Genomic DNA, 13750 nt, shown 5'->3' on the forward strand with positions numbered 1-13750 from the left:
TGCAGAATGTATGTTGTGTCCTAGGCTTAATTCTCTTTGCAGCGATGAAAAGGAAGTGAATAAACTCAGACTCCTAGAATGGTTAGAAAAATGGGGATGAAATATGGACAGAACATGCAAGTTTGGAATGGGTTACACCTTTAAAACCAAAAGTACTTCAGTTTAACCATGATTTAAGTGGAGATGTCCCTTTTCAGCTAACTGATTTAACCATAGATAGAGAATTTGGCAGCTCTCCGTTGCTGGTGAGATTATATCAATAGCTACAGAATTGATTGTTCCATTTAGACAGTGCTTGATTAATTTAATGAGAAATGAAGGATTGCAGAGAGACCAAATTTACACTGCCAGCAAGAAAGGGATCTCATTATAATTTATTGCCAGGAAAGGCACTGGTTTCAGGCAGCTACAGAGAAAATTGCTTTGCATTAAAAAAAATAATAAGTACTCTGCTGGTGTATGGTAATGGAATGTGATTCATATGCCAACATTTCACATGACTGACGATTCTATGAAACTATGTTGTTTTAAGGACATCAACATGAATAATTTGTTTCATAAAGGACTCCTGAAATTGCATGGATAACTCCAGGGTTTTTTAAGATGGGTATCTTTCTGAAATCATTTGAGATCATGATGGCTGCCTCTCAGAGCCTGGTTGGAGCTTTATAATACTGATTCTTATCCAGGCAGTGATAAACTGAACAGCTGAGTGCGTTGGTGTAAGTTTCTTCCTGCCAACCTGATTTTAAAATTCAGCCTATGGACCAAGTGATTCTGGTGACATCAAAAGCTCTTTCAGAGGACACTTCTTACTATTGTGTTGAATGAGTAAAATGAAGACAGTTCCTTGATAGAAACAATACATTCTGCAGCCATCAAAGAAACATTGTACATGCTGACAGATCTAAGACATGGGGAGAACTGAGGCAGCTGTCAAATGCCAACACAGAACAACACTGTTGGAGTATATTATGCATCTGAGGATAGAATTTTGCCCCAGCTGTGAAAGAATTCATAGCAACATGTGTGGAACACAAAGAAATAACAGCTACACTTCTGCATCTCGAAGAACAAATGAATATCAACTCTGATCTTTGAGGCATTGATACAGAAAGATAGAGGCTCTGGTAATTAACTGACAATGAGATTTTATCAGCAGTCCTGAATATTATTTGTAATAATTAAAAATGTCAAATGATACAAATCATGCATACAGTCCTGCAGATTTTTTTGCATTATAGGCTGGTCTGGTGGCACCATCTCTTAAGATTTTCCCAACACTACCCATTATAAGACCCTGATTTCAGTTACTTATGAAACTTTGCCAGACTTGACCAGTTTTCCATGCCAGGGATCTGCCTCAGGCTGAATATTTTGCAGTAAATAAAGCCTGTGTCCATACACTGAACAATGGGGAGAAAACAAAATACTGAATAGCTGATTATTAAGTGAACACCATCCATCCTGTGGTCTGAATTAGGCAGGTGTCCTGTGGGAAAAGAATAGCATATGATCATGTCATTAAAGATTGTATTATAATCCATGCAAATAAGGATGGCAAATTAAGGTTGCACAGGCAACCTTAATTCCCTAACTTCTGAGTGGTTGACTTTGCAACCTTAATAATGTTCGTTTAACATAGTTATTTTGTGTGTAATATTAAGCTATCTTTACTGACAGTCCAAACTCCTTGAGCAGGTAATAACATTACAAATGAAAAGGAAGAGGACAAAATTATAACAAAATTCCAAGGAACTGTGAAGCAGTGGATTGCTTCCAATAATATGTAACCTGGCTAGAGTTAAATTATCCATCTCCCCCACAGTTTCCACCAATTTTAAAGAAACAGTTTAACTTTGCTGTAAAAACTGTTTTGCTAATATGGTTGTGCAAACCTGTGTGGATGGGGCTTAGAATGTTCAGCTGTTGTTGAGACCAAGCAATTATGTTAACAGCAAACATATTTTAATAACAATTTTTAAATCCTGTTTCCTAATATGGGAAAAATTGTCATACAGATGGTGCCAAAGTAACACAGGTTGTTTACAGTTTCTGTTATTAGGGAATCAGGAGGAACAAAAAAACCAAAAACAAAACAACAACATAAGAATGTAAAGAACAAGCCTCTCTCATTGAGTTCTTCATGCTATAGTTACAGTAACATGTAGATAGTCTAAGAACTGCCTATGTGGATCTTATAAAATGCACATTCTAAGATAATCAGCTCCATTTTTTATAGGCTAGTTGAATTACAGTACCTACACACTAATTGCTCCTCCTCCGTGGAATTCCCCCAGGTAGTTACATGAGTGAGGTTCCTCTGTGCAAGGGCTCTGTGTAGGAGCATGCAGACACCCTATGTGGCAGAATGCCCCAGAGGACTCCTCCATGGGATAGATCCTTCCATCCTCTTCCCTTCCTGGGAAAGGAAGGTGCATCAGGACCCACTGAAGCAGTCACTGTGGAGTGGCTGCAGACACACTTCATCGCTTCAGTGTGCAAGGAGATTTTTCTCTCTACCTCCGTCCACTGCCTAGCTACTTGGGCTGGCTATTTCAGCTATAGTATGGTCGTCCTCCAATATGATTAAACAGTTGGGTCTTACAATTTAGCCAGGAAAGAACTGTGTCCCTAAATTATGCTACAGTCGTCAACAGCTTTTGATTCCTTCCTCCCTAGTTCCCATCAAGGCCCTATGCACCAAGCCCTGCTGCTCACACTCAGTATTTGGGATGTAAATTTGCATAAAACAGAAATCTCTAAAGGGTCCCCAAACCCTAAGGAATGGGCCTTTCCATTATAACATATATATTAGAGCAAATTTCTTTTAAAAGTTGGAAGAGCTACTTCAAATCTTGCATGATATTTGTTGTCTAGGATTGGGACCTGATGCTCCACTTTCTTGCATCTTGTTTGTCATTAACACCTTTGTAAAGCGGCTGTATAATGTCACCAGATCAGAATGGTAGTGTTTTACACCCGCTTTGTACAGGCATAATCATTACAAAAGGTGCCAGGCACCTCAGAATCAGGCCCTTTGATTCCTATGTTTTTAATTTTCTTTTGATTTAGAATAAATGAAAAGCATCATATGCAAACTCTGTAGGCCCTGCCAGTTATTTAAAATTACAATACCAAAATGCAATACAATCAAGGTTAACGATACTCTTATCTCTCTGAAAAGTAGAGATTCGTTAGCCGTTAGGTAACAGCATATTATAGCAAATACAGCAGATTTGTTTAACACTTTATAACAAGACTACAATAAATCATATATATACACACACCTCTCAAGAGTTTTGCTCCCAGTATGTATTCTGATTTTGTACTGTGTGGTGCAGTGATTATGATCTTCTTTTGTCTTTGTCTCCATCTAAAGCACAAAACTGTGCATATAGAAATCTTTAAAACTATACAGCACCAATTAATAGTTCATGCAAAATATTCAGGTTGATATAGTGTACACTTGTAAACTAGACACAGTTACTTTTTAAACAGGTCAGTCTTATGGTTTCAGAGCTCCTAGCTTTGGGGACATTGGCTCAGGCCTTTATCTGTGACTGCATTAGGCACAGCTTCCAGTTAGCTTGGGAATCTCCTGAACCCACCTAGAAATTTTGACCTAAACAGAGGAAATATATTTCCAGGAACAAAGCTGACATGAGAGTGTGTATTACCAGATTAGCACAAATTGTTCTGTTTGCTGACTGTATCTTCTGAATTTGACTTGATTCACAACATATTTTAAGGCATGGGAATCTACTGAAAATTAATTATTGTCTGGTAAAAAACGACAAATGAAATTTTGAATAGGATATAGTAGATCTATAAGTCACTCTTGTAATGTTGTTCCCTTTTTGTTTGCAGAGGTGTTGTCAGCCCTTGTTAGTGTATTGCTGGTATATATCCTAATGGTGGTGTTCTTATATGAAGCTGTTCAAAGAACTATCCATATGGACTATGAAATTAATGGAGATATAATGCTCATTACAGCAGCTGTTGGCGTTGCAGTAAACTTGATGTAAGCTTTGTTTCCCTACATTGATATTCCTTGTATACCTTTACAAATACAATATAGAGATGAATTCATTCACAGTCTGTAATATTTATTTTTATTGAATCAGTCTCAATCAGTTGGGAATTGTATTTGTATGCTAGCGTGGTTTGTTGGGTCTCTTCATGCTCCCAAAATGAGACATGCAGTAGTAATGAATGTAATATTTTTCTCCATCCTTTGGTCAAAATATTTATAAAATCGCTTCACTCTCATTCCTTTTCCTTTCATTTTCAGAATGGGATTTCTACTGAATCAGTCAGGTCACCTTCATTCCCATTCACACTCCCAAGTACCTGCATCAAACACTCCTAACACAGCCCATGGGCATAGCCATGGACACAGCAGCCTTGCAGTGAGAGCAGCATTTGTACATGCCCTGGGGGACTTGGTACAGAGTATTGGTGTGCTTGTAGCCGCATACATCATACGTTTCAAGGTAGGACGTTGCTAGTCTTTTGCGACTGTGGACATTTCTTATGTTAATTCCTATACTAGATTAAAGGACCTTTTTTTTTTTTTTATAAGATACAGAAATATTCAGTGTTAGTTGTTGTTTTTTAGTAATATAAATTCATCTGAAATGAGTAAAGATTAGACCGCTACCGTGCACATATTTTCTAAATCTAAATATTCTTCAACAGAATATAAAATAAAGAGAGAGGTAAAAGTGGCTGAATCTTACTGGACCAAGTCTTTTTTGAATCTTTACAAGAAGCCTATTTCTTTACAAACTCTTAATCTGTACCTTGCAGCCAGAATACAAGATTGCTGACCCTATATGTACTTACATATTCTCAATACTTGTGGTTTTTACAACAGTCCGAATCATACGGGACACAGGAGTTATTATACTGGAAGGTAAGCTCTGTATGAATTCTGTGATACTCTTATTTAATTTTACATGTCAGCTAGCAGTGAAAGTTACATTTTGTGGTAATGGCTAATTCTTTGTTATTTCTCTGTTGTACAAAATGTTCACTAAGTATATTTAAATCATATTGAATAAGTGATCACAGACATCATGGTCCAGATTCTTGGATGGGTTACAACCCTTTTACATGGCACCACAAGCAGAACCTGGCCACAGAGCCAACTTATCCAGCCATCAGAGGATTGCCCCAGTGTAGGGGGATTATTAGTGTCATAATGACCCCTATGCCTTCCCTGCTGCTATATAAGGGGCATGGCTGTGGCGTCCCTTTGCCCCACTTTTGTTTCAGCCATTGGGGTCACTGGGAGCTGGTATAACTTAGAGCAATCTTCAGGCTACTTTAACTTATGCCAGATTGCTAGGTGCCTGCCTGGCACACAGCTTGCTCAGAATTTGGAAGGCAAAAGTGAAATTTACAGCACCCATTCATGCTCCCCCCTCCAACCCCAATCCTGTACTATATGCTTCTCTGCCACAGCCAAGCATCTGACTCCACATTTTACTTTAACTTGAAAATTAAATGCTTACAAAACACAAAGAGACAAACGTGGATCAAAAAGCTCTACACACAGGCTGTTTCTACACTAACCCTTTCCCCCCTCAAATTTCCCACCATGGTTATTGCACCATTGGTGCAGTTCTACTGGTGGTAGCAACAGTGGAAGCACAGGTGTAGATTGGTCATTGCTTTTTAACTATTATGTCTTCTTAGCCTGTGCGGAGCAGATCTAGACAACATGGTGGTTAAAATGCCAGCAGCCTCCAGTGCATTGTTTTAACTAGCAGTCTGACTGTTACTACCCCTAGTGGAAATGCAGCTATGGTATCAATGAGGGAAATATTAGGGAGAAAGGGTAATGCAAACATGGCCGTACAGTTGCTGGGTATCTGACACTCTGCTTTGTTGAATTATGGTTCAAGTCAAAAACTCTGAACAGGGCCTCACCAATCTTGATTGTCAAAATGTTTTTTCTTGCTAAATAAATAAATAAAATAAAATAAAATAAAAGGTTCATCGAGAGGGCACAAACAGTGAACGGTGCCTACAATTAAGACGTCTCAATTAGTTCCAGGTTAGTGGAGTTGAGATTTAGCCAAATAAAATAGATAAGACAACTAACGTATATCAGATTTTACATTTGAATTCTAGTTGTTTGCGTAGGCTGCCTGACTGTGATGAATATATGTCTGAATTAACTATATTATTATAAGTGATTAAAGGTTCTTTTTAGATCTCATGTACTTTTGGGAACTTTTTGCACTCCGTTTTAGCAACTCCAAAAAGGTAGATATGACTGTGTATTGGTTTGTTCTGTCAGAGACCATTGCTAAACATCAAAGTCTGTGGGGCTGGGTAGGTTTTCAAAATACATTTAAACTAAGCCACACTGTTAAAGTGGGAATATTAAATGTAACACATATGTGATTACCTAATATTAGCAGCTAGATTCTATTTTTTAATATAGATACTGGAACAGAGATTGGCAACCCTTGGCATGCAGCCAGTCAGGGTAAGCCCCTGGCGGGCCGGGCAGGTTTGTTTATCTGCTGCGTCTGCAGGTTCGGCTGATCGCGGCTCCCACTGGCCATGGTTCGCCGTTCCAGGCCAGTGGGGGCTGCAGGAAGCCGTGGCCAGCAAATCCCTCAGCTGCAGCCCCTTCCTGCAGCCCCCATTGGCCTGGGACGGTGAACCGCGGCCAGTGGGAGCCACGATCAGCCGAACCTGCGGACAAACTGTCCCGGCCCACCAGGGGCTTACCCTGACGGGCCGCATGCCAAAGGTTGCCAATCCCTGTACTGGAACAAACTAGTTATTTAAGTTGCGACAAGACACCAGTTCCAGAGAGAATTCATATAGGCATCCTGAAGGAGCTTAAGAATGAAGTGGCTGCATTGCTAAATATATATAATTAATATCAGCTACTGTACCATAAGACTGGAGGGTAGCTATATTGTACGTATATTTTAAAAAGGTGCTAGGGATGGTTATGGGCATTATTTTAATACTAAGAAGATTATTGGTTGGAAAAATATAAAAATAGCATTAGAAAAATAGAGTTTTAACCATCTACAGTAGATAAACATGGTAGGGACAAAACTACGTCTTGTATAAAAGAAAATCATGTTTCTCGAACATAGATTTTTTTTGAGATCATCAAGAAAATAGTGGATTACTTCTGCATATTGATGGGTTCTCAATTAATTATAACTCTTGAATTGAAAGACAGAGGAGTCAATGGAAATAGATAAATGAAAACATTGCTCAATCCTTGTTATCCTATTTCTAAAAAGAGAGCAGAAATAGAAAAGGTTCAGAGAAGAGGAACAAAAATGAGTGAGATCCATGAAAAAGCTGGTCACACTTTATATTAAGCTTCCATTTATAGTTTATGAAGTATTAATACTTGATTAATAGATGTTTTACTAAATGGTTAAATTGGTTGTTATAAAGTCCAACACATCAAAAGGGTTTTTGTAATCATGTCTTATAATCATCTATAACACCTTCTAATGATGTGCTTAAAGCCATCTATAACATATACTCCTCATGTCTGTAAGATGTAGAGCTGGTTAAATTTCCCAGTGGCAAATGTAGTTTTTGTCAAAATTGAAAGCTTTCATGAGAAATTGTTCATTCTGGCAGTTTTTACAATTTTCTAGTTGTGAGAATCATTGAAGAATTTGTTTCAAGTTGCTGTTTTGAAATGAAGCAATGCTTTTTCTTTCAAAATGTGAATTTGAAATATTTTTTTCATTTTAAAGGGTTATTTGAATAGAAAAGTCGTCATTTCAAGAGGAAAAATGTTTCAACATGTTGAATCATTTTGATCAAAAATGCCAAAATTTTCATGTTGACATTTTCAGTTTGAAATTTTTGGAATTGTTCATTCTATGTATTTTTAAAAATATTTTGATTTTCCATTCTGATTCAGAACAGAAACAAAATTTTGAAATGTCGAGACTTTCCATGAGACAAAAATTCCAATTTCTGACTAGTAACGTGTTCATAGAATGTTAGTAATCATTTATTAACCTTTATAAATGATTTATAAATGGAATCTTAATATAAAGTGTGACCAAAAAGCTTCCATAGTAGGTTAAAAAGGTTAAGAGTATTTAGAAAGGCTATTAATATGTGGTATGTTGGATGTGTAAATTATTTAGTGACTGGTGTAGGAAGGTCATTTCTAGATTTTCCCCCCATGACATGATGAAATTAAAAGGCAGCAAATTTCAAAAACTGATAAAAGGAAATACTTTTTATACAACATATAATTAACCTGTGAAACTCACTGTCTCAGTAAGATCTTGTGGCAAAGAACACATTAGGATTTTTAAAAAAGGATTAGAAAGCTACATGAATAATATCTGCAGTTACATTAGCTAGAATAAATATTTATAAGTGATATCAATCCTCATGCTTCTAGATGTAAACATCCACCAACTTCTTGGGTTGGGAAGAAACTTTCCCCAGAGGCATATTATTGCATAATTGTCCACCATTAGGGGGTTTTCACACTTTCCTTGGAAGTATCTGGTACACAGCACTGTCACATGAAGAATTCAGAGAAGGTTGGGACAGTTACATGGAGAACATGCAGAGTAATGACAGTAAACACAAAAAATGAGTTTTGGAAGGGATGTGCTTCAAGATCTAAGCCAGTCTCTAGCTAGCAGGAGGTAGAATGAGAATCTCAGGAGTGACTGACTATTCCATAGATGCCTACCGTGGGGTTTGTTACATTTTCCTCTGAAGCATCTGGTCAAGGCAATTCTTGGAGACAGGATTCTGGACTGGATGGACCCGTGTCTGAGCCAATAGGGCAGTTCCTATGTAACTGGACTGGAAGGATTACTGTCCTGATTCAGTGTGGCAATTCCTATGTTCTTTGCCAATAATTTAGATACCGCTAGACACTTTAAATGTTACAAGAACTATTTGTTTGTCTTCTTGTGACCTGTCATACTATTTTACTTTGAAAGTCAGTGTGTGTATTAATTAGAAACAATTAATTTCCCCTCATTCTTATACTGTAGGGGTTCCAAAGCATTTGAATGTGGACCGCATTAAAGAAGACTTAATGAAAATTGAAGATGTTTATTCAATAGAAGATTTGAATGTTTGGTCTCTCACTGCAGGAAAAACTACTGCCATAGTCCACTTGCAATTAGGTAAGTAACTGCATAGTATACCTACAAGGATAAGCCTTAGCTGCAGAAAGAACTTTGACTCTGTCTTAATGCTTCTGATTAAATTGAGCTGTGATGTATGCATTTTGGGAAAAAGGCTTTTAACTATCCTTTGCATAGAAAATCGCTTGCTTATAAAATACATAAAACTTCTCTTATCATGGGTATATTATAGAGAACTGTGCAAGAAAACTCACTGCTGGAAAGATCAGGGGCAAATACCGTTTGATCAGATTCATTAAAAAGGAAAAAGTTGATGCTTTTGCACAGATTTGTTGCTGTCACAAAAACCACAGTTTTCCCACAATAGGCGGTAAACCAGACCTCTCTAGGGGCTTCATGCTACCCTCCCAAGTCTGACATTGCACCCAGGGAAAAAAATAGTGGGTGCTCAGCACCCACCAGTCATATCTGTTTGGCAGCACCTCCGATTAGCTGATTGGAGGGCTGCCAAACAGCTGTTTGGTAGCTGGGGAAGGGGTTTGGGGGAGGGTGGAGAGCAGCAAGCAGGTGGGGGCCTCGGGGAAGAGGCACAGTGGGGGGGGGGCACACAGGGGAGTGGGTGAAGCCTCGGGGCAGAACAGGGATGGAGCACCCCCAGGGAAAAGAAAAACTCAACGCCGCGGCCTACGTGCAACACTGTTGTAAGCCTATGACCAGAAATTCAGTGCCTGGCCAGAACAGCCTGATGCTGGTACAGGTTTGCTAGGTCTCAGAGTGGCTGGTAAGACTGTGTGCTGTGCCTGTGTTTTTTCCAGTGGTGAGGTTGCAAGTGAAAGTCAACACCAGAGACAGAAGCTGCATTTTGTATCTTTGCTGTTCTGTTCTCTCCCCTTTTGTGTGTGTTTGTCTTGTTTTGTCTTTAGGAAACGAGTTCAGACTTTAACAACAACAGCAATGACAGCTCCAGCCCATCTCAACTAACTTCTTTTCCTCAAAAAGGAATGCTCTTACCCTCTTTGAAACTATCTTAAACACTGTCAAACAAGGGACTTATTCCTTCTAAAAGCTTTATCCAGCTAAAGGGGAAGGGGACAAGGGATGTTGTTAAAATGAACAACTTACTTAATTTTTTACCTTTCAAATGCTTTAACTATTTTTCTTATTTTTGGTGTCTTTCATAAAAAAGTTTAAAGGATTTTTAAGGGTGTGTTTCCCATGATACTAAGCAGGCTGAGGTCTCTGTATACCAAACCGCGAAGCTTGTTTAAATCTGTTTAATGTTGGAAAGTGACTGGGCTATGTTAACACCATTACTCATTGGGCCCATATAGTCCAGCTAAATTAAAACAGCAGATATCTGTCCAATACAACACATGAGGGTTTATGTTTAGCAGCTATGTAAAATGTTCTATAATACGGCAGTAATGTATTTATCATATTAATCCCTTTTTGTATTGTCCATAGAAACCATAGACAAAAAATCTAGATCTTTTTTGCTGACTATCAGATTCTTATTTTTATTAGCGTTAAGGATCTGAGCGCAGGATCAGGGCCGAAGATCACACGATAATGGGGCAGTCATGCCAGCTGTAATGCATAGTGAAGCAGGTGGATTGTCAGATTTTTGAAGGATGACACGTATTGATAATTTTCTTCATTTTCCAGTTCCAGGTAGTTCACGTAAATGGGAGGAAGTTCAGTCCAAGGCCAGACACCTGCTGCTGAACACATTTGGAATGTATAAATGCTCTGTCCAGCTTCAGAGTTACAAGCACGAAGTAAACAAGACCTGTGAAAGTTGTCAGAGTTCCAGTGCCTAATTTCATACATTTTGGGAACTGCTGCCTTATTCTCTATCTTGTAGTCAAAGACTAAAGAGCAATAAATGAAAAACTAACATGATTGAATGGAATCCCTTATGTGTGGAGTTGTACCAGTATTTGATGCCAGAGGGAGAACTGGTACTGCAAAAAGTGCAGGAGGTTCCCTACAGAAAAATGTATTTGCTCTCTCTCGCTCTGACCAATTTACTGTCAGTTCGATATGATTTTCAGACAAAGATGATTCCACAATATTGTTTACAGGTTGTGATATGGCTCTGCAGATACCTCATCAATTACACTTCAATATTGTCCTTTGTTAATTATGTACCCCTAATGTACCTGCGTTCCAAATGGAGCATAAAGAATTCAGTATTTGACTTTAAACTTTTTAAAAGTTGATTATGTCAGGGGTCCATAACACTTAAAGATCCCGAAAGTGGTTATACAGTATTTTTGTAATACAGTTTTTAATATATGAACTTGGAAGATGGTGCATACAGTGCTAGCTAAACCATTTGATAAACTGTCTTCAGAAAATTGCCAAATATAGAATTTAATGCATCCATACCAGAAATTTAGATTTAAAGCAGGCATTCAACGGTCCAAATCAAGAGGTCCTTACCCAGGCAAAATTTCCATTGTCTAATTAGAGACTTCAGAACTGGACCCAAAATGTTTTAAGTGATCAGTTATCTTTCATGTATTTTAGTACGTCATGTATACCTTAGAAGCACTTATTTATTTAATAAAGTTTTGACTCTTAAGATGATTTTATTATTAATGAAATTGAACGTGTAAAACATTTTAACTCGATTCAAAGGCCAATTAATTAGCATTCATTCTAATTAGAATTAATAAATGTGCTGTAGGAAACATTTTTCATGATTATTTTGCATTGTGAAAAGAAAATTATAGAAACTATGTTAACTATGAAGATACTGTCAGATAATCAGACATGCAACACAAATAGATATTCTAACAGGAAAGTAGGGAGGAGAGATTTCAGATATGTCCCCCAAACTTAGAATTTTAATAATCTGTTAATTTCATTTTTGCATTTCCTTTAGAGAAATACATTCTGTGCATGATATATGATGTCCAGGTTCCCATGGAACTGAGTCTCACAAGGTCTCTGTAAATCCTCTGCACTTTGACTTTATAGGGGGCAAATTTAAACTCAGTCTCTCTGATCTGCCTGTGGTTACAGCCACCATGTATGCTCCTCACTAAAGGCCGGAAGAATATAGACTGCAAAAGCTGAAAAGAAAACCAGAATTTGGCCTCAGATCTCTGTTGCACTTTGATCTCTATCCAGAACTTCCACTGACATCAATAATAGTTCTGTGCATGTATCAGAAAAGAGAACTTTTGCCCTACATTGACAGCTTTGCTGTTCAGCTGTAAATACCAAGGCAACCTACTGTTTTGAGACCTGCTACTGTTTTATATTTAATTTCATCAAATTGATTTGTAGCTGCAATTATGACTAAAACATGGCTTGTTTGCTTTCTCTTGAGGTAGGGAATCAGATGATAAAATTTCCGAGATACTAATTAACAGCACAGTATTAGTTTGGACAAAGTGCACATAACACTGGATTATGTTTGTATTTCTTCCAGCAAAGAGGGGAAATGTGACACTACAGTATGCCAGCACCTTCAGCTCAGAGGTAGAGTACCAGTGTCTTTGGGAAGCTAATGCTTCAGTACATACAGTATATCACCAGTAAAGCCATATCACAGTTTATGAAAAATTGTGTATCCTTTCCATAGGAACTTTCTGAAAACCAGGTATTTTGCACATACTGGCTATTCAAGTAGGATTTTATGAAGTTGCGGTTTACAGTCAATGTAGTTAGAAGTTGGAGTATGATAAACTTGTATTGTATTTGGAGTTTTTTATTGTAATGATATACTATACATTTGTTTAACTGAAAAAAGCAAAATATGTTGCTTTACTGTGGGATTTATTAAATCAGTTATTAAACTACACATTGCTGTCTTATAAAATATTTATTCATACTGCTGGCTCTAGCCTATTTCTTTTGATTCCCCTTGCAATTATGTTTTGTATTATTCCTTACATGAAGTCATAGGTGAACTCAGTTTTGAGGTACTATATTTAGATCACTGGCTCACTTCCTTATACAGTGTCATCACCAGTCTTTTGTCTTCCACCATGTAGTGCTTATGCTTTTAAAAACACACACATTAAAGGTGGTTCTGTTATCCACACTTTCTTTTAAGTACCTAGCAAGACCATTCTTGGAACACTGTGTTTAGTTCTGGGCCTCTTGTCAGCAGAGCAATATAGAAAAAAATGGAAGGAGCGACAGGGGATGTGGGAATGAGCGACAGGGGATGGATCATTTGATGATTACCTGTTCTGTTCATTCCCTCTGGGGCACTTGGCACTGGCCACTGTCAGAAGACAGGATACTGGGCTAGATGGACCTTTGGTCTGACCCAGTATGGCCATTCTTATGTTGTTATGTTCTTAAAAGTGCAACAAAAAGGCTAGAATGTTGATTCCATTGTCCCATCTCAGAGAAACTCTCAAATACAAATTCCTGTAGCTCCTTCTAACTAAACTCAACTATAATAACTGAGTAGGAATCACTAGATGAAAATGTAGCTTTGATTGTCCTACCTCCAGATCTCTACTTTGTCCTTACAAAGTACTCAGGGTAAAGGGCTCTCTCTTTTGTCCCTTTGTATTTCACTCAAGACAGCAGTGTATTGAGGGCAGCCCATTATTAGCCTTCAATAATGTAGTAATCCCAAGGTAATAGGAAAACAATGA

At 37.9% G+C, this 13750-nt stretch overlaps 1 protein-coding gene across 4 annotated transcripts in view; it reads left to right on the top strand.

Annotated features, from left to right (window-relative positions):
- SLC30A4 (solute carrier family 30 member 4) overlaps positions 1-12932 on the top strand; it is a 28512-nt gene extending 15580 nt beyond the window's left edge. The window contains exons 4-8 of one of the 4 annotated variants that reach the window (XR_005585907.1): positions 3871-4024; positions 4295-4496; positions 4880-4918; positions 9030-9164; positions 10791-10925. Coding sequence is in view for 3 of the 4 variants with exons in the window: in XM_039493479.1 (XP_039349413.1) it covers positions 3871-4024; positions 4295-4496; positions 4813-4918; positions 9030-9164; positions 10791-10945 (752 nt within the window). In the remaining variant the exon portion in view is untranslated. Of the gene's footprint in view, positions 1-532; positions 1124-3870; positions 4025-4294; positions 4497-4701; positions 4919-9029; positions 9165-10790 lie in introns of those variants that run through there. The other 3 variants (XM_039493479.1, XM_039493480.1, XM_039493481.1) reach the window with 3 other exon arrangements.
- The last annotated feature ends 818 nt before the right edge of the window (positions 12933-13750 follow it).

The sequence above is a fragment of the Mauremys reevesii genome, linkage group 10 (assembly GCF_016161935.1).
Source record: "Mauremys reevesii isolate NIE-2019 linkage group 10, ASM1616193v1, whole genome shotgun sequence".
Classification (NCBI taxonomy): domain Eukaryota; kingdom Metazoa; phylum Chordata; order Testudines; family Geoemydidae; genus Mauremys; species Mauremys reevesii.